The sequence below is a fragment of the Seriola dumerili genome, unplaced genomic scaffold (assembly GCF_002260705.1).
Source record: "Seriola dumerili isolate Sdu_G_001 unplaced genomic scaffold, Sdu_1.0 BDQW01000169.1, whole genome shotgun sequence".
Taxonomy (NCBI): domain Eukaryota; kingdom Metazoa; phylum Chordata; class Actinopteri; order Carangiformes; family Carangidae; genus Seriola; species Seriola dumerili.
In genome coordinates this window covers 4956497-4974864 of record NW_019174424.1, presented here as the reverse complement: position 1 = coordinate 4974864, position 18368 = coordinate 4956497, and the positions used below count along the sequence as shown (strand labels likewise).

The 18368-nt window shown below is 40.8% G+C and overlaps 4 protein-coding genes across 4 annotated transcripts; 1 reads left to right on the top strand and 3 right to left on the bottom strand.

The window, feature by feature from the left end:
• Positions 1-4: 4 nt before the first annotated feature.
• LOC111227181 (E3 ubiquitin-protein ligase TRIM39-like) lies at positions 5-3587 on the bottom strand. The gene is made up of 7 exons (XM_022752606.1): positions 3522-3587; positions 1834-2106; positions 1655-1732; positions 1320-1568; positions 1089-1236; positions 952-978; positions 5-595 (listed from the first exon to the last, which is right to left on the bottom strand). The coding sequence occupies exons 2-7, from the start codon at positions 2101-2103 to the stop codon at positions 51-53; spliced, it is 1317 nt and encodes a 438-aa protein (XP_022608327.1). The 5' UTR covers positions 2104-2106; positions 3522-3587; the 3' UTR covers positions 5-50.
• On the top strand, positions 1488-12230 carry rsad1 (radical S-adenosyl methionine domain containing 1). Its single transcript, XM_022752605.1, has 10 exons — positions 1488-1559; positions 7669-7910; positions 8108-8241; positions 8355-8559; positions 8648-9013; positions 10065-10128; positions 10217-10364; positions 10696-10750; positions 10916-11019; positions 11423-12230. The coding sequence occupies exons 2-10, from the start codon at positions 7770-7772 to the stop codon at positions 11565-11567; spliced, it is 1362 nt and encodes a 453-aa protein (XP_022608326.1). The 5' UTR covers positions 1488-1559; positions 7669-7769; the 3' UTR covers positions 11568-12230.
• LOC111227283 (GTPase IMAP family member 1-like) lies at positions 4178-5909 on the bottom strand. The gene is made up of 2 exons (XM_022752713.1): positions 5891-5909; positions 4178-5202 (listed from the first exon to the last, which is right to left on the bottom strand). The coding sequence occupies exons 1-2, from the start codon at positions 5907-5909 to the stop codon at positions 4178-4180; spliced, it is 1044 nt and encodes a 347-aa protein (XP_022608434.1).
• A 1441-nt stretch (positions 12231-13671) lies between the features above and the next one.
• Positions 13672-14881, bottom strand: LOC111227248 (GTP-binding protein Rhes-like). The gene is made up of 2 exons (XM_022752683.1): positions 14341-14881; positions 13672-14192 (listed from the first exon to the last, which is right to left on the bottom strand). Exons 1-2 carry the CDS (start codon positions 14879-14881, stop codon positions 13672-13674), a joined length of 1062 nt encoding a protein of 353 aa, XP_022608404.1.
• Between the last annotated feature and the right edge of the window lie 3487 nt (positions 14882-18368).

Sequence of the window (18368 nt, the reverse complement as noted above, 5' to 3'; positions counted from 1 at the left end):
GCAACTGTGTTTATACTGGAGTTTTATAAATCCTGTATTGGGATTAATGTTCAGATGCTACAAAAGCTAGAACAGATGATTAGGGGAGCAGCATTTTTTCCACCATGCATGCGACCAGGACTGAAGAATGGATGAAGCCTGTCAGTGAAGGTATCGGTGAAGGTGTAAATGTGGACTCCGGATTCTGCGCAGTAGAAGGACACGCGGCCCTCTGTGTAGTCCAGAAACACACCCACCTTCCTGGGCCTCTGCTCTAGAGCCACCAGGGTGACGGGAGAGGTGTTGGCAATGTACTGGCCTCCAGCCTTCAGGGCTAAAGTCCAGAAACCATTTGCAGGGCAGACAGTGAACTTGCCCTTCCTGTTTATTGATTGCCTGACGACACCCAGGTTCCACTCAATCTTCTCCCCGACCTCCACCTCCCAGTAGCACCTCCCACTGCCAAAGCTTTCCTTGGCCAGCACGTTTGCCACGCGGTCGAACCGCTTTGGGTGATCTGGTACCTCCTGAAGCTTGTCTGTGTGTCTCACCTGTTTTCTGTCGTCTGAGACGAAGAGGAAGGGGTGGGCTGTCTTTACACTCAGATTAACATCCACTAGAAAAGAGGGAGAACGGGTCAAACGATGTGGACATCCTTAATACTACCACCTGTACCCCAGTAATGGAGTTCAATCTTGTATTTAAGTTTGCAACACCTTCACAAGCATTATCAGAACTTTATTTTGACAATAGCCTTGGCATTAAAAAAAACAGCCTCCTCCTCATACTTAAAAATACAGCTTTGAGTTGATACAACTGATTCCACCATTAATAACTAAAAAAGGTTAAGGAACGTTTTTCTTTGCATGTGGTTTTCTAATTAACCATGCAAGCTGAAATATAAATGTGTTAAAAATTAAAGACCCCAAAAAAATCGGAATTACCCTCCCCTTAGCAAAAAGAAAGCCTTACCTGTATATTTCTCAGTTCTTTTAAGTTCTGTAAAGTAAGGATCAAAGGAAAACAAAATGTTACTGACACTGAAATTTAGTCCCAAATTTATCTGGTTCAATACATGAGATATCTTTTTAAAAAAATGTGTTGCTCACCAGATTTGGAGAGCCTGTTGACTTCTACTTTCATCATATCTATCATATCTGACAGTGCTCGTCTGGTGACCCCAACACAAGGGTCAGTTTCTATGGTAACCTTAGACCAGTCCTTCAGGTCAGAGAGGGAAATAGTGGAAATGATGTTCTGCATGACATAAAAAAAAAAAGACGTAAACATTTCACTGATGGTAGCTGGGATCAGTGCTTCACCATCACCATCTTGCTTACCAAGGTAACTTGCTTTGCATCATCAGTTTGATCACCATTTTCAGGAATCTGAGGATCAGATTCAGCCATTTCCTTCCTCAGCTCCTGGATCTCCTGCTCCAGCTCTTTCATCAGCATTTCTACTCTCTTCTCCTCATCCCTCTCTCTCTCCTCTATTGCAGCAACAACCGCTTTGTGACTCTTCTCCATGGCATTCACCAGGGCAGAGAAGACCTTCTGACTCTCGCGTACCTCTCTGAGGTAAGAGCTCTGATTGGACATCATCATCATCATTCAACTATACACGTTTAAGAATAAATAAAGATTTTAAAGTTTTATAGAGAGTTTCAACAAACCTTTTGAACCTCAAGAGAATATTTCAACCTTTCTATCTTCTGAAGCCGTTCCTGAATCATTTGCTCAACATCTATAACCTGTACACACGCAACAGTGACACAAGCATACACAAATATACTAGATTTATTAATTATCACATTATACCACCTATAGTGACAAACGCAAGCAAAGCAAGTACCACTTCCTCATCGGGTGGTTTCTGCGGTCGAGTCTTCCTGTAGTTGTCAGCGATGTCAGCCAGAATGCGGTTGACACTGAGGTCAGGCTTGTCAGTAAACACTCTCTTACAGTGGGGGCAGTATTTGGACTGGTGTCGTGCCCAGTAGTGGCAGAGACAGGACAAGCAGAAGCTGTGTCCACACGGTATGGTAACTGGTCTGGTGAAGATGTCTCTACACAGAGTGCACAAAAAGTGCTTCTCAGGGAGGAGGCTGATGGTAGAGGCCATTCTCTGAAAATGACAATGACATGAAAGCAATGTCAACAAAGTATGAAGAAAAGATTTTTTATCTTCTTGTTTTTCATTTAAAGGCCTCAGTGGTAACAAAGACAAATTATTTGATAGACAAAAGTAAACAGGGCATCTTTGTATTCTAAACATCTATCATGAATACCTGTGTTTTAGGAAATAATAACGTTATAGTATAGGACAGAGGTTGACACTAATTGCAAATCTAGTATATATTCATTATTTATTATCAAGTACCTATACATATATGAACAATGGTGAAGTTCATAAAGTATGTCTGACATTATGAGATTGTTGTTACTGATGTATCAATGTGGAAGCAGCGTTTTATAGCTGGAGCTAATTGAAAAACTACTTAAAATACAGTTTTGTAGTTTAGTCCAGTGGTTTTCAAGGGTCACAAGATAAACCTGAGGGGTTGCAAGATAATCAATGGGACAGGAAAGAAGAGAAAAACAAAGACATCTTAAAAGTTGCAAGGGAGCCGACTACATACTGTCACATGCCAAAAAGGTTGGAAACCACAATATATCTGTAATTTGTAAGCTTATCATGTGTCTTATGTTTTTAAATGTAAAATCTTGTTTTGTAAAGTAATTAGTAATTACTGCATATCTATCCTATAACATGGGGTAAAAAGTTCAATATTTCCCTCCGAACCGTAGTACATTAGAAATATAAAGCAGCAGAAAATGGAAACAGTCAAGTAAAATACATATTGTACATATTGTTACAATTGTTCTTTACTGAAAATGTAACAAAAAGTTGTAATTTTAGATATTTTTTGTTTATGAACAAACAAGCAAAAATGCATTTTCCGCTGGGTTATGCAGCACTCAGACAGACAGGATCAGTCAACGTCATGTTGTTGGACACAACAGCATTCCTCTCATATTATGTAATGATACACAAAGAAATGGTTATGTGTTTTTAGTTTTTTTTTTTTTTACTGATTTAACATTCATTTCATGCTAAAGTTCCCCATAGTGAATCCTAGCCCTCTGGTTATTTTCAGTCACAATGTCTTATTTTTGTCATTGCCACAGACATTCGAATTGAAAAGAATTTCTTTGTGATAGACTAACAGAGAAGGGAAGCAGCTATGTAAAAGATGTGATGTCAAGTATGTAGTCAAACAGGTAGCAGCCAAATTGTTTGTTACGTCATCAGGGTGCTACGACTCTTCTACTGAATGTTTAAGATTGTTTCTCATGAGATATATAGTCCCTGAGTTTTGACTCCATTGTACTCTGACATTCATTCAGGAATCAGTCTCAGATTACGCAACATGTTCATGAATGAGTCACATCTGATTTTTGTCTAAAAGTCAGAAAATCGGACAAAAGTAAAAACAGGAAACAATATCGAAAAGTTCAAGGAGCAAAGTGTGGTCTTACCTATCCCAGTTGATCTTATCCAGATAGCACTGTGGTCAGCCTGCACTGCTTCTGTTCAGAGTTCCACGGCAATAATACATAAAGACTGTAATGGTTGACACTCAGCAGGTGTACTAAGGTGTGTGTATGTGTGTGTGTGTGTGTGTGTGTGTGTGTGTGTGTATGTGTGTGTGTGTGTGTTGTCCAGGAAAGGGGCGGTGCTTTAGACAATGGCACTCTCAGTTGAGACTCCACCTTGAATGTTATCTGAGCTACCCTTTAACCAGCCCACAGCAAGACTCCAGGAAATGTTGGGAGGCTAAAAACAAAACCAAAAATGCTGTCAGTAATCACAACATTTATTTAAAATATATTCATTTACAGTTTAAATCAGCCGTGAGATTTATTGTTTTTGACCATTAGTAATTCCCTTAAACTATGTGTGCACCAAAACAGTAGCTTAGTATAGTAGTACAGTATAGTATAGTATGTAGGTGATATAACTTGTGGGGAGTCAAGTTTGTGTTTTAACCTAAAGGGAGTTTTACATTTCCTTATCTTATTTTCTGTCAGGTCAGCTTGAAAGCTACATAACCAACAGTTACACACCAGGAGCACATGATATAAATCTTTTCTCTTGCTTCCTGAAAAACAGGTAGGAATTCAATGCCACGCCGTCATGGTCGAGGAGCTGCAAAGAAGCGATTGATAAAAATTGAGTTAAAGTTGAGTCTAGCAGTTGGAACCACTCTGTCCTCTATATGCTTTATAGCGACCTGGGCTGTTCCTCCACCTGATCCTCCAACCGCACCACCAATGATCCCATAAAGAACCATCCCTCCTGGCCCCTCTATGGACCCAACCAGTGCTCCCATGATAGCTCCCACAACCACACCTGTCCCCAGCCCTCTGGCCAGGGAAGTCCTGAGCCATCCATTGTCCATCTCCGCCTTGGCTCTGATCTCAACGCCAACATTGGTGGTGTAGGCATCCCTCTGGTGATACAACTCGTCCGCTACGTACCGTTTCTCCATGTCAGTCCAGGCCCTCTCTATCTCTGCTGTTCTCTTCTTCCTGAGCCTCTTTTCCTCCTTCTTCACATAGTCCTCTGCCTTCTGGAAAGTTCTGCTAGAGAAGTAGCCACCCCCTAATGAGGCCACCATCAACTCTAACTTCTGCAGCAGCTCTCTGTCCCGGCTGCGATCTCTACAGTTCTTGCTGAAAATGTGAAAGCGTCCACCATACTTCTCGATAAGTTCTCTCAGGTGCCAGTCAGTCTTCTGCACTTTGTTTTCCAAGGCAGCTTCCTCCAGATTTCCTTCATAGGCCAGGAGGACCATGCAGTGCTTCAGACAGTGCCTTCCAAAGCGTTTCTTCATCAGTCTGTGTGTATTTATGTCATTCGGGGATATTTTCTCCATGTCAAAGGCAACAAGAAAGGCATGGGGACCAGGGATACATAAGCACTTAGACCTTCTTAGCTCCATCCTCGTCTTGGCTCGAGACATATCCTTGTCATAGATGTTTGGTCCATTGACCACAGCCACTCGTCGACCAGCCAGCTCTCCAGTATTCTTCCTGCTGCCAGAAATGCAGGAGATATCCTTAGAAAACTCCTCTCTCCCAAGTATGGTGTTGGTTAGTAGGAACTGAGAAGGTCCACTGCTACCAACCACCATAAGCCTCAGTTCCGTAGAAGAGCCTGTGAAAAGAGAAGTTCAGTTGAATTTCAGAAAGAAGAAAACTGCAAAAAAAATGCTCTCACTTATCATTGTTATTCTATATCCAGCTATGAAGCGCATAAAATTCATATCTAATAACTTGTACAAGAGGCTGACAAAATAATGCTTTCTCAAATAATCTTGTGGTTTTACCAGGGCACTGTAAGATGATTTCCTCTTTTAGTTTTCTCATGTAGACCATGAGTCTGTGAGTATGTTATTTGAGCTAAATGATTACTATGATGTTGACATGATATAATGCTACATCTTAGTTAGCATGTTAGCACATGCTGACTTTTGCTACTTAGCACAAAACACATAGTGATTTCATAAAACTCACAGTATTATTATTAGTTCTGTAGGTATTTGTTCCTAAACCAAAGTAATGGACAAATTGAAATTTTGATTCTGAAATTCTGATGGTGGAGCTATTGAAAAGTCAGCAGATCATCAGAGAGATTACAACTCATCCTTAGGAGAACATGACCAACAAGCTGCCAAATCTGTATCCAGGTCTCTTTTAGCTGCTAAATGGCATAGAAACTGACTTGACCTATGATACGCCCACCTTATTAGTTCTGCTGCTTGAGTTAAAGTAAAGCAGAGAAGCCTAATTGTTTCCATGTCACATTTGTTTACCTTCTGTACATTTTAAATCAGTGAGCTTACCTTTCTTCCTCTTATCCATTTGGTAGATTTACAGTCCACTCACTCTTTTAATTTAGATTCTCTCAAAGTTTTCCAGCTTCTCACTGGACTGAGCTCATCACCATAGCTGTTGCATGTATTCTATGAAAACACATCCCTATTCCCTCTCCTAATCCCTCTCTCTCTCTCTCTCTCTATCTATCTGCTGATGAGGTAATTGGGCACCAGATTTAATATTAAGTGGAAAATGTCCTCAGGGTCGGAAGCTGGCAGTGAGCACATTCACATTTATTGACATCTTTAATGAAATACTTAGATTAATTGCTCAATGAATTTGTCTATATTGTAACATGTTAGGAATAATGTAGCAAAGGACAGTTAGTTTTCTTTGTTGTTGATGTTGACTGGCCCATTTCTTCACTTAGATACGGGCACACATCATATAACTGATTTGTGTGATCATCACAACAAGTCCTGCAAAATTAATCAGTGCCGAGCAGAGGCAATTATTTGAAGGTGACAAGCATCTAGGGATTGTAGAGTTGTTTGTCCACTCACAGAGCTGTGTTGGCTCTTACCTAGAAATGATGAAGAGATTTAATTAGCAGTAACCCTGATGAGTGAATGCTTTTAGTAACATTCAAACAGTGTTGATTGTTAGAATTAATATCCTAATTCTAAAGGTGATCCAACAAGGTTATTTCACTGTCAGCCCACTAGACAAAGTTTTTTTCCCTGGGTTCAGGGAAATCAATAGCTCATTAAATTAGTTTGATCCTGTGTGAGTAGAGCACAAATAATATTCCAAATATAGACCCGTGTCTTTTTGTGTTGTCACTGCAAAAACAAATACCACTGTTTACAAAGACCTGCTGATATTTAATTCAGTCTCATGCTAAATGAATGTAGTGTTTAGATGCCCATGTACAACACGAGCAACAAACTATAATAAAAATAGTGTAGGACTATTTGCATTTAATACAAGTCAACACTGAAGCAAGGGGAATGAGCCATTTGTCATTCATTATCAGAAAAAGTCACCAACATCTCTATTAAAATCAATGTCTTGAAATGTTGAGAAATAAATTTTAGCCATTTTGGAGAGGTTTTGGATAAGTTCAACACACAAGAAGGATGCACTGCTTACTAACTGCCTTCCACAACCTTAACAACTCCACACATCAAACTGAAATTTGGTACTCTTGTTGACGAGAAGTGTGGGAACCAGACAATGTAAAAATTGAAGCTTTGCATTGTTCGTGTGTTAGAAGATTCTGTTTATTGTTTTTGCTTTTCTTTTTAAAAAGTAATTACACTATCTTGTATTTTCATTAAGATTAAAAATGTACATAGCTATACAGTAGATATACTTTTAATAGTCTCTTTCTCAATTTAATCCACTAACCATTGTTCTGTGATGTTTACATGAGATGTTATTAAGCATTAAATAAAGTTATGTAATCAGGTGGACATAGGCCTCAAACTGCAGAAATGGGTTAATTCACCTGAGCCATTTACTCACCTGCACACTTTCACTGTCGCACAATTACACCTGTCCATAGTGCAGTTTGTAATCGATGGGTGATTCTTATACAGTCTATGTTCTTACACTAGTAAAAAAACAGCGCCTCTGTGTGGACAAAGTTTGTAACACACAAAGAGGAAATCACATTCACGTGTTTCCTGTTTGGAGCGATGTGACAGCTACTGAACAGACAAAATGACCCCACACTACTTTGTAGGTATTTTGGTGATGTTGGTGTCACAGTAAGTTTGACACAGTTTTTTTTTTTTAACAGTTACAATGGAGCCAGACGCGTGCAGTTGCTGCTGTAAGGAGCCATGTGTTCAAGTGAAGGACAGACTAATTAAATCCGCCGTCAGATAGCCGAGATACAGAATGATCAAACACACATTTCTCCGGGCCAGACGTGCCCTCTCTCCCGGTCTGCGCTTCTTCTCTGGCGGGGAAATAATTGGAGATGTGTCTGAATGGGCAGGCTCTCCACATCTCACAAAGCAGGCGTCTCTCTACGTACACGTGAGCTGGCTTTTGGTCAATTTAACTAACTGTAAATGAAATATTTCTATGCAGAGATACACACACATCTGCAAATGCATATCCATGAAGTGAATTAGATCTGTTTTTATTACAGGGCTTTTTTTTTTTAATGCAAAAGAAATGTCATGTCAGGAAAGTTTGCCCAAATGATGTCAACGTCCTCTTCCAATTTACAGTGGCCTTACTGTCTCAGGAGGTGTTCCTACTGCAACTTTAACAAGTATATACCCAGAGAGAACAATGACCACATCATGACTGACTGCCTTCAGCGGGAGACTGACACATTGCTGCAGCTCAGTCAGGTATCCTGGTATGTTGATTTTTATGTATTTATTTATTTTGACATACCACATGATATCATCCAATCATCCCTGCAGCTCTCGACACATGCCTTCGCTTATCCTTCTTTGTTTTAATTTGCAGCATCACCTCTGTATTTTTCGGCGGTGGTACTCCGAGCCTTGCACGCCCGTCCACCATTGCTACAATCCTTGAAACTGTCTCCAGGCAGGTGAATCTACCAGATGAGGCCGAGGTCACGCTCGAGGTCAACCCTACACCTGTGGGAATGTCAAAGTTAGAGGATTACTGCAGTGCTGGGGTGAACCGTTTCTCCATTGGGGTCCAGGTGAATATAATTTGGAGAGGACTGATCACAGAAGAATAGATTATATGTTGTGTAGTTACACTCTCCATATCACATTTCCATCCTTCAGTCTTTGCAGGATAATGACTTGAAAATTCTGGGAAGAGACCACAGTTCTCATCAGGCTTTGAAAACCATTGAAGAGGCTCAACGGCTGTGCCCAGGGAGGGTGTCTGTGGATGTCATGTTCGGACGCCCAAGGCAGAGCATTGAATCCTGGGAGAATGAGTTGTCCGAGCTGCTGAGGGCGTGTGATGACCATGTGTCTCTGTATCAGCTGACCCTGGAGCGAGGCACCCAGCTGTTTAAACAGGTGCAACAAGGGGAAGTGACTGTGCCAGCTGATGATGTGACGGCAGAGATGTACCGGTGTGCCAGGAGGACTCTCCACCACAGAGGCTTTCTGCAGTATGAAGTGTCAAACTTTGCAAGAAATGTAAGTCCTCAGCAGAATGACTTTTCATCCATTGACCTTAAAAAAAGTTGTCCTCCTCCCTTGATTTGCTTGATTCCAATATAAGGATTATAGGAAAGGCTAATCTAGTTTAGTGGGATGGGTTTTGAATCATAGTTACTTTTTGAGGCATACAAATACATTACAACACTTAAAAGAGACTAACAAGGACAATAGATAAAAAAATAGAAAAACTATTGAAATAAAGACACAAAAGAACAGAGGACAAAGTTTCAGTGTTACAGTGTAGAAAATAGTTGATATTTTAATAATATCTCCTTGATTTATTTCTTGAGTAAAATTTAAACAAAAACAACTAGTATTAAAGAGCCCTAAAAATGAATAGTTGCAAACAGAAAGGTAATTAGGTTTAAAAAGAGTTTAGAGCTGGAGCTGACCTTAGAGCCCCTTGGTGTTTGTCCCAGATCTTTAATGTATTTACATTTAGCAGTATCCTTCTTTATAGAGTCGTTTTCATTGTTAGTGGCAGAATCTGCTGCCAGCCAGGCAAACTTTCGTGTTACCTTCACCTGCACATGGGGATTAACAGGGAACAATGATTGACAACAGCCTCAATGTTTACTGTTCACCCGCAGTTCACACTGCGTCAGTGGTGTGTTAAGTTACTGCTGATGCAGACAGAACATCCTGCTGCTCCTTAACGTTAAAAGTGCTCAGCTGGTGACACAATCTTTTTAAGGTGTTAGAAAGTAGAGCATTAAATCGTTCTGTGCCGCAGATGTAGTCCTGTGCCATGGAGCAGTGAAAATCTAATGAGATTTAGCAACACTTTAACTACTGAAGAACATTTGACCAATGTTAAAAAATGTATGAGGTAAAAAAAATTAAACAATGTCTGCTGCTGCTTATGATTTACTCTGTGGTGTTATTCAGCTTTTCTGTTTTGTTTTTGATGAACTCTGCTTCATCAACAAGGCAGATGTCTGCTTTGTTTTACACCACACTGACTCATGAACATGTCTGAGAGGAACAATCACGACAACACGGTAACACTTTTCATTGTGTAATACAGAATGCGGTGGGTCATCACAATATGAGCTACTGGAAGGGAAGACAATACATCGGCGTTGGCCCAGGTGATCTATTATCTAGATTGAAAGCAGTGGTTGATGAACGTTGCACGTGTAGAAAAGTTAGTTTTAACATTTTTTTTGTGTCTAACAGGAGCACATGGCCGGTTTGTCCCTTTGGGGGAGGGAGGTGTCGTTCGGGAGGCGCGGACCCAGACTCTCGAGCCTGACGTGTGGATCCGTGAAGTCCAGCAGAGGGGACATGGGACACGGAGGAGGATTCAGCTCGGCCATCTTGAACTGTGAGCTGTTGCACTGACAGGCAGTAGTGTTGCGTCTTCTAATGAGTATATTTGGTTATTACACAAGAGGGCAGCTGCACCTTTCAGTCCAGAAAATTCTCTGTTAATATGAAATGTAACAGTTGTGTATCAGCCAATCCGCTGAGCATAATACAGTACAGTGTGAGGAAACATAGTGTTAGAGGTTGTTATACACGTGCATGTTCTTTCAGACATTCTGTCCTTGTGAAACACAATCATCAGACTCGTCCATTCAGTCCGTTTACTCACTCTGTCCCGTCCTTGTGAGTATCTGTGAAGTTGTATTTTCAAAGTGTTGTTTGTTTGGCAGATTGGAGGAGGTGTTGGTGATGGGGATGAGAATGACAGAGGGCATTAATCACAAGGTAAAGCACACACAATACACCCTCTATACCCACATGATTTGCCCTAATGGAAAACGTTCTATTCAGTTTCTATGTAATCTTCTCTTTTCATACCTCATTTAAGATGATCTTCATGAATTTTGTGAAATGTAATAATGTTTATGGTCATTCTCTGGTATTTAACAGCATTGGGAGTTGTTTAGCCCTCAGCTCTGCCTCCATGAAGTCTTTGGTACATCCACAGATGTCCGAGAGTTGCTGCAGAACGGACAGCTGATTCTTGATGACAGGTGACTTACAATTATTATTTTACGCTACTTAGATGCAAAATTTTACCTTTTCATTGGAGAAAAAAGATATTCTCTATTTGTGTATGGCTACAAATAATTTTCATTCATCATAATTAATCGTTCTGTTTATAAAATGTCAGAAAATTCCTGTTATACTTTCCAGCTATATAACCCAAGGTAACTAAGATAGCTAGTTTTACTTGGTCTAAACCCAAAAGTAAATCAAAAGCTGGAACCAGGAATGTTTGGAGTTTTTGCTTGAAAATGACTAAAATGATTAATCAATTATCAAAATGTTGCAGATTTCTTTTCCTTTTTTCTGTCAATCAACTATTTGAGTAAATGTTGGCAGCTCTACACTTATGTCTGAATCTCGTCTGTTTTTTCCCCCTCTTCTTATCAGAGGTCTGCGCTGCTCCTGGGATGGGCTGGCTTTACTGGACAGCATACTGCCAGCTCTACTGGTGGAACTGGAAACCAAAATCCTCCAGAAGCCACAAAGGGACCAGAGTGGTAATGGACAAACACAGAAGACATCTAACTCATAATGACAGTAATGTTAAATAGAGCAGAGACTTTGGAGAAAGCTTGTTCATGGGTAAGGCTGACAGGACTTTAAAAAAAAAACCCAAAAATGATTTCCTTTTAATGTTATAATATTTAAATTCCTTATTTAAGGCTGTGCCATTTTTCACATTGAATTTATTGTTTCCTTCTCTTTGTTACTTTGATGTGTAGCAGTCATGACGACTCGAACCACAACAACCTGACCAGTGTAATTACGGCTGGCACTGAAACATTTCTAATTAAGTCATTTTACTGTCATCTAAACATAATTATTAATGACATGGTGCATACTCAGACATTGTTTTGAGTTGATACGAATGCCTGTGCGTTCTTCTGTGTATACCTGTATTAAAGTGCTGCATTTATAATACACCTCCTGAATAGATGAATCCAACTCCATGCCAGTCCATATTTGAGCCACACACCTTGTTCAGCACAGTGACAGACACTCAGATGAGAATTTGCCAAGAAAAGCTGTGCAGGCAGAGAATTTGCTAAAATCATATGCAATAGTTATTACGTATAATACTGTAGATAGCACACCATCTGAATTAATATATATGTTCTGGCCAGCTCTGACTGTAGCCTCAACACATTCTCAGAAAAAGACTCTCTCTTTTGGAACTTTCATTTTATTCATTAATCCTTATAAAAATGTAAACGGGAAAAATCTTTGGCAGTAACTTCATTTTCTAATAATTTCCTTGGAAAGATCTGTGTATTAATTAAAGAGAAAATAGACTTCATTGGAGCCTTTTAGTGTCCAGGCGCATACAATTCAACATACACACAGGTGACAAATTCAAGGAAAAACTAACATAAAGTGCCTTAGTAAAGTGTTGGGCCACTATGTTGTCTTGATTCTACTGGAGGCTGAACATCATTCTTCCTAAGAATATTCCCTCATTTGGTGTTTTGATGATGGGGGTGGAGAGCGCTGTCTGACTCGTTGGTATAAAAAATCGCCCATAGGTGTTCAATTGGCCTCAGATCTTAGATCTTACCTCGAAGGCCAAAGCATATGATTCACATCATTTTCATACTGTCAAACCAGTCAGTGACGCCTTGAGCCCAATGAGCACTGTCATCCTGTTTCTCCACTCATTTTCCAGGTTTCTCCTTTAATGTGTTACCTTCCTTTATATGAAAACTGAAGTTTACAATAATGATTGAATAATGGATGAATATATCTTTTTGGGTTTTAATGGAGCAGATTTTTGACAGAGATTTCTCTGGAAATCAGCCAACTCAGCAAACTAAACCAACGAAGGTTAAATAATAGTGCTGAACTTTTTGTTTGGCCTTGAGTAAAGGGAAAGATGATAGATGGAAAGGAGCCTGAAAAGCAGTGTTACAAAATTTTCTCTGCCTTCATTGTCAATAAGTGACTCTTTAATGAATCTGTTTCAGTGATATGACATAAATTGAACTTGCCCAGCAGCAGAGCTGCAGTCAGAGCTGAGTTTAATAACCGGTCAGGCTCTCTCCATGGTGCTGATTTCATACAGTTCTCGCCCACCTCCCCCCTCTTTAATAAAGGATGCCCCAACTCTTTGTTTCCTTGAAGTACCACGGTGATGCATGAGTGCGTGTGTGTGTGTGTGGACTCCTGGTGCTGATTAACAGGCACTGACACACCTCGGTCCTTGGTGCCGTGGGCGCACTGAAATGTGAACAGTCTCTCTGATAGCGGATATTAGGAGACGTTTAAGGCCGGTGCTTGAGTCACCTCCCTCCCACACATGTATGGCCAGGTTTTGCATCATCACTTGAAAACAATTGGTTCATGACGTTCATGACGTTCATGACGTCCATAATCTAACGGTATCTGTCTCCATCACCTGTTTTCATCAATGAGCTACAAGTGTGAAATCAAATCGATGACTTTGATTGGTTGAACAGATGACGACAGTGCACATATGACAAAAACGGTTTTATTGTAGGATTTCATAATACAGTAACATAGCCTATATTATAATAAAATATGAACGCACTGGTCCAGCCAGGTGCTACAGAGTATAACTCCATACATAATAAGACATTGCAGCATACTACTACAATTGGTTTATCGAGAAGGCTCACAATTCATTGAATCTGACACTTCTCTGGTTTGTTGTGTTTGGTGCTTGATCCAAGCACAAGCTGCAAGTCGCTGTTGAAGCTCGGGCGGCGAGCCAGAGGGTCCACGGCGGCACAGGGCGCACCGATCAGTCCCCGCGTCCGGCTCCCTCTGCTGCCTTGCTGGCCGATGCACAGCGACTGGTAGGTGGGGATGGATACGATCTGATGCCGTGACGGACTGGTCTCGTCAGGCAGTCCGCCCAGGGAGGCAAGAGCTCCGAACATACTCTCCAGTCCGGAACCGTCTTTAGCCGAGGTTTCGAAGAATGAGACCCCCTCACCTAGGACTTCTGTCACTTCTGACCGACTGACGACTCTCCGCGTTTCCAAGTCCGCTTTATTCCCGCATATCACGGCCGGCACTCTCGCGGGATTTTTTAATTTTAGTAACTTTGCCTTGGCAGTTTTGATCTCGTTCAGCAGCTCGCAGACTTCACTGAAAGAGTCTTTGTCATCCAAACTGAAGACGAGCAGAAATATGTCACCTGGAAGGAAAGAAAAAGAGAGAGAGCAGGTGTTTAAGGACACAATAATCCCCATAATCTTACAAAGTCTTATATACAAATATTATATTATATTATATTATATATTATATTATTATATATAAATATTATGATAAGAATACTGGCTCACCTGTCAATACAGATAACCTCCGTTTTGCAGGGAAGTCCCTCTCACTTGATGCGTCTAGAAGATCAACCTGGTACGCCTCCCCTCCGATGTGGAACAGCTTTCTGTGGAAGTCCTCAGTTGTGGGTTGATAGTGCTCCTCAAATTCTTTACCCAAAAACCGCTGGAGGATGTTGGTTTTGCCTACTCTGGGTGCGCCAAGCACAACTACTCTGTGGCAGTTCCTGGGCTTGGTCAGACCCAACTCCTGCAGATCCACGGACCTCTTTGGGGCTCGATCTGTTGATACTTGCCGATTGCCAGAACTTGAGGATCTAATCGCAGCCGCCCTCTTATCCTGTTCTCTCCATCGCCCTTTAACCGATTTGATGATGCCCATACCTGTCTTCGATATGTTTGAGACTTTGGGGTGCTGGAGTGCCGGGGTAAGGCCTGTGCTCTGCAGGACTAGGTGCGTAATGTGTGATTGGTGATAGCTGGTGAGAGAGTTGAACATTTCGAAGATGCCATCAACGGGAAGGTAAAACTTCTCAGTTGTGTTCATCTCTATGTTCTGTCTAGCGTCTCCGGGCACTGAGAGGAGAGGCTGTCAAAATCTCACCAGCCCGGCTGCTTGTCCATGTGTGCTCGAAATGGAGCCGAGCGTCCACTCTTATACACCCACACCAAGCGCAGTCTCTGCGTCACAGGACCTCATCCAGAACACATTCCTTTTATAGAAGCATCAAGAAGCCCTCAAACAAACAAAAAAATAAAAGCAGACAAGATCTATCTCCACTTTAAACTCTTGTAATTTTCCCTTGAAGAAACGAGTTCTAGACTCTTCATTTGGTATGCTGCAGCTTTCCAAATGTGCTCAAACTGATGATTAAATTATGCTTTTGATCACTTTGTTCTGAGGCAAATCCTTGAAAAAAAAAGCACTCAGATCTGCTCAAACCTAATTACAAGGTACTTGTCTATGTTTAGCGCCTTCACGTGCAGGTGTTTCTTGTCTCATTAAGGATAAATGGATGAATGAACTGCTGGACAAATTGTTTAGATAATTACCCAAATCCCTGTAATCATGGACACTGTGGGCGTGAAGTGTGAGCTTCAATTAATTTTGTTCATTCTCTGAGAACACTTCCATGTTGATGGTAGTTCTTTGGTGTTCTCACTTTGTATGTGTTTATATGTTTCTATAACCTACACACAGTGTTTTCGTAACAGAAGTCACTATACCTGCATCACCTGCCATAACTGTGCATTTGGGGTTGTGTTATTCATGAGCCTGGCGTGAGGAGTACTTGCATAAAATCCCCGTTGTTTTCAGCAGTGATCACGACTTGCTGGGAGTGTTGGGATGGCACTCTCTCTCTCTGCTCTATGATTCATGAAGCTTGATGATGAGTCCTCTGCAGCAGCACCAGCTTCAACAGCTGTAATCTGATGTTATTTTCCACTGTATGGCAACACATTCATGACTTAGTAGGGACTTCACTACAGGGGCATAATTCATAAGCTTTCTTTCATCTAGAGGAACATTTGCAATCAGCAGATATACACTTATTTTAGAGGGAAGGTTTGGCAAGGGAACACAGTGACAGCTCAAGGCCTAATCACACCTTGCCTGACTTGAACTGAACTTGGCACTAACACAAATACTTTTCTCAGTTCATTACAGAAGCCAGAGCATACTAAAGAACTGCAGCTTTTTTCTCTCCATCCTTTTCACAAACCAAGGCCGCTCTAAATAGACAGCCCACATAACAGTTTCTTCTTGGAAACCTGAAGAATGGGTTGGATGTGCAGTCGTAGAGAGGACAGACTGATTGCCATGGAGAGAGCAATCTCATTTCCGTGCTGCAGCCGAAAACCACATTGTGATGGAAAAATGTAACAGTGGCGCATATTCTTTGCTTTAAAATGTATAATGATTTATTGATGGAAGACAAAGCAATGTTATTTACAGTACTCAAACTTAATCAGGCATTTAAATACCTTCTAAAATGACATATATCTATATAGTATAAAAAAACAGTGAGTCATAAATTGTGCCTTTATCCTCAATGTCAATTATCTTGTCAGCAGTAAACATCAATAGGATTTTAAGACATCGTCAGTAATTGGGTCTTATGCCATTGTCTCTATTATATATTTTTACTATATGGATCCTTAGTTTGGAGATTAATACACCATATAAAACAAATACTAATACCTTCTACTTAACACTAATGTGCTTGGGGTCCTGAAGACCCTGGGCCAAATTTAACAGCACAAAAAAAACACAATAAACATTGTTTTGTTGCTTTGATACTTAAATATTTAATATTGTGAGAATGGCTTATAAACATGATTTTTGAACTGGCGATGTGTTTCAGAAGTAAAATGTCAGAGCCCTCAGCTGTAAAACATGGTTCAATACAATGGATTTTCATACACTCAGTGGAATATCAGCACTTCTTACACAGCACAAAACCTTTCAGATACTAGATATGTCTATTTGGATTGCTCTTATACAACATTTCCACCAGAGAGGGAGTCATAGAGCTCTCTGTATACATTTGATGTATATCAAATGTATAGTTCATACAGCATATAAAAGTAAAACTCAATGTCAACAAACTGCAAAGCCCATACCTGTATTGCTGTTTACTGGCAAACTACCTGTAATCATACTGGCTGTCAATTGTGTATGGATGAATATAGAGACTGCTTTCATAAGATACAGCTAGGTTTATATTTGTGGAGATGATTGGACCACATCATGAGCCTATGAAATAGTCACGTACTGCAGCATCATCTTAGATGTTGCATGATTCACTGAAACCACCTAAATACAGTATGAGACATAACCAAGTCATCTCTTTGATTCCAGAGGCGTAGTCACCCCTCACTTCACCACTTCCCTGTAGAATTGTGTTTGTTTTGTTAAGTACCTATAAAACATCACTTCATTATGAACTGAGGACATCTATGCCAGGAAACAAACACATTGATTACAGACTTAACATCACAGTGTCAGCAGCCAGAGGAGAGTACGACGCAACCGACCCGAGAACAAACAAAATACCACTAGATGGCAGCAAAGAGGAGCAGATTCCATTACAGGAAAGTTAAAGTTTTTGGAGATGAGTTCCTTGAGTGCACAGAAACTGATCAGTGATAACACACATTCATGTTGTATTTTTGTAGCAACAACCATTAACTTCAAATATGATAGAAAAAAATCTCTATGTCTATGTCTCTTTGTCTTTCCTTCTTTCTCTTGCTCACACAGAGACACCCACCCACACCCACACCCACACACATTCCCACACTTAAGAAGTCAGATTTCCTCTCCTGTGTGACGTCACTGTTGTGCAGTAGTAGGCTGGTGTTATTTATCAGCTCCTTTCACCTCCCCCTCTGTTTTCCCAGACCTTGCCCGCATGTCCCCCCAGCGCTGACCTCATCAGGCCTTTGTTGGGAAACAAAGGCTGTTCAGGCATCTGTTTTCAGGAGAAATAAAGACATAGGGTGGCAAGACAGAGAGGAGGAGGGCCGGAGGAGGTACATGAAGTTGAGCTGGACCGTTCTGATCAGCGAGAGTCACATAAAAGTGAAAACAGGGAATGTACAGCCAGGAGAACACCCTGACAAAATGTATTCAAACAGTTTATCAGAGCAAGAGAAATTCCCCAGAAGTCCTCTTTAAAGAGTTAGTTTCACTTTGCTTGATGAACTTTTGCTTTCTTTACACTTCGCCCTTTTGTCGTCTCCAAGAGTTGTGCCTTTGTTGTTTCAAGGTGGAGCTGGTATTTCCTGTATATCCTGCTCAGTCAACCAGCCACAAGGGCCACTGTTCTGTCCCGCTGCTTCTCCCCTCAGTTAGATAATCATTATTCACTCAACGCTGAGATATGAATGACCCTTCTGTACTTTCAAACACAACTTGTAGGTGGCTGGAGGTTACTTACTTTTGGGCCGAGTGCTACTGAATGCGAGCCAGTTTAAATACATAGAGGATTTATAAGGATGTGACTTCAGACAACATCCCATTAGTGGTG

What these genes read in the sequence shown, in the direction of transcription:
- LOC111227181 (XM_022752606.1), bottom strand. Translation starts at nt 2,103, where the DNA reads ATGGCCTCTACCATCAGCCTCCTCCCTGAGAAGCACTTTTTGTGCACT. An exon ending in AACCACCCGATGAGGAAGTG is followed by an intron (nt 1,733 to 1,833) that starts GTACTTGCTTTG and finishes GCGTGTGTACAG; the next exon opens with GTTATAGATGTTGAGCAAAT. An exon ending in CAACAGGCTCTCCAAATCTG is followed by an intron (nt 979 to 1,088) that starts GTGAGCAACACA and finishes CTTACTTTACAG; the next exon opens with AACTTAAAAGAACTGAGAAA.
- rsad1 (XM_022752605.1), top strand. Translation starts at nt 7,770, where the DNA reads ATGATCAAACACACATTTCTCCGGGCCAGACGTGCCCTCTCTCCCGGT. An exon ending in ATACATCGGCGTTGGCCCAG is followed by an intron (nt 10,129 to 10,216) that starts GTGATCTATTAT and finishes TGTGTCTAACAG; the next exon opens with GAGCACATGGCCGGTTTGTC. An exon ending in CAGCTGATTCTTGATGACAG is followed by an intron (nt 11,020 to 11,422) that starts GTGACTTACAAT and finishes TCTTCTTATCAG; the next exon opens with AGGTCTGCGCTGCTCCTGGG.
- LOC111227248 (XM_022752683.1), bottom strand. Translation starts at nt 14,881, where the DNA reads ATGAACACAACTGAGAAGTTTTACCTTCCCGTTGATGGCATCTTCGAA. An exon ending in GAGGTTATCTGTATTGACAG is followed by an intron (nt 14,193 to 14,340) that starts GTGAGCCAGTAT and finishes CTTTCCTTCCAG; the next exon opens with GTGACATATTTCTGCTCGTC.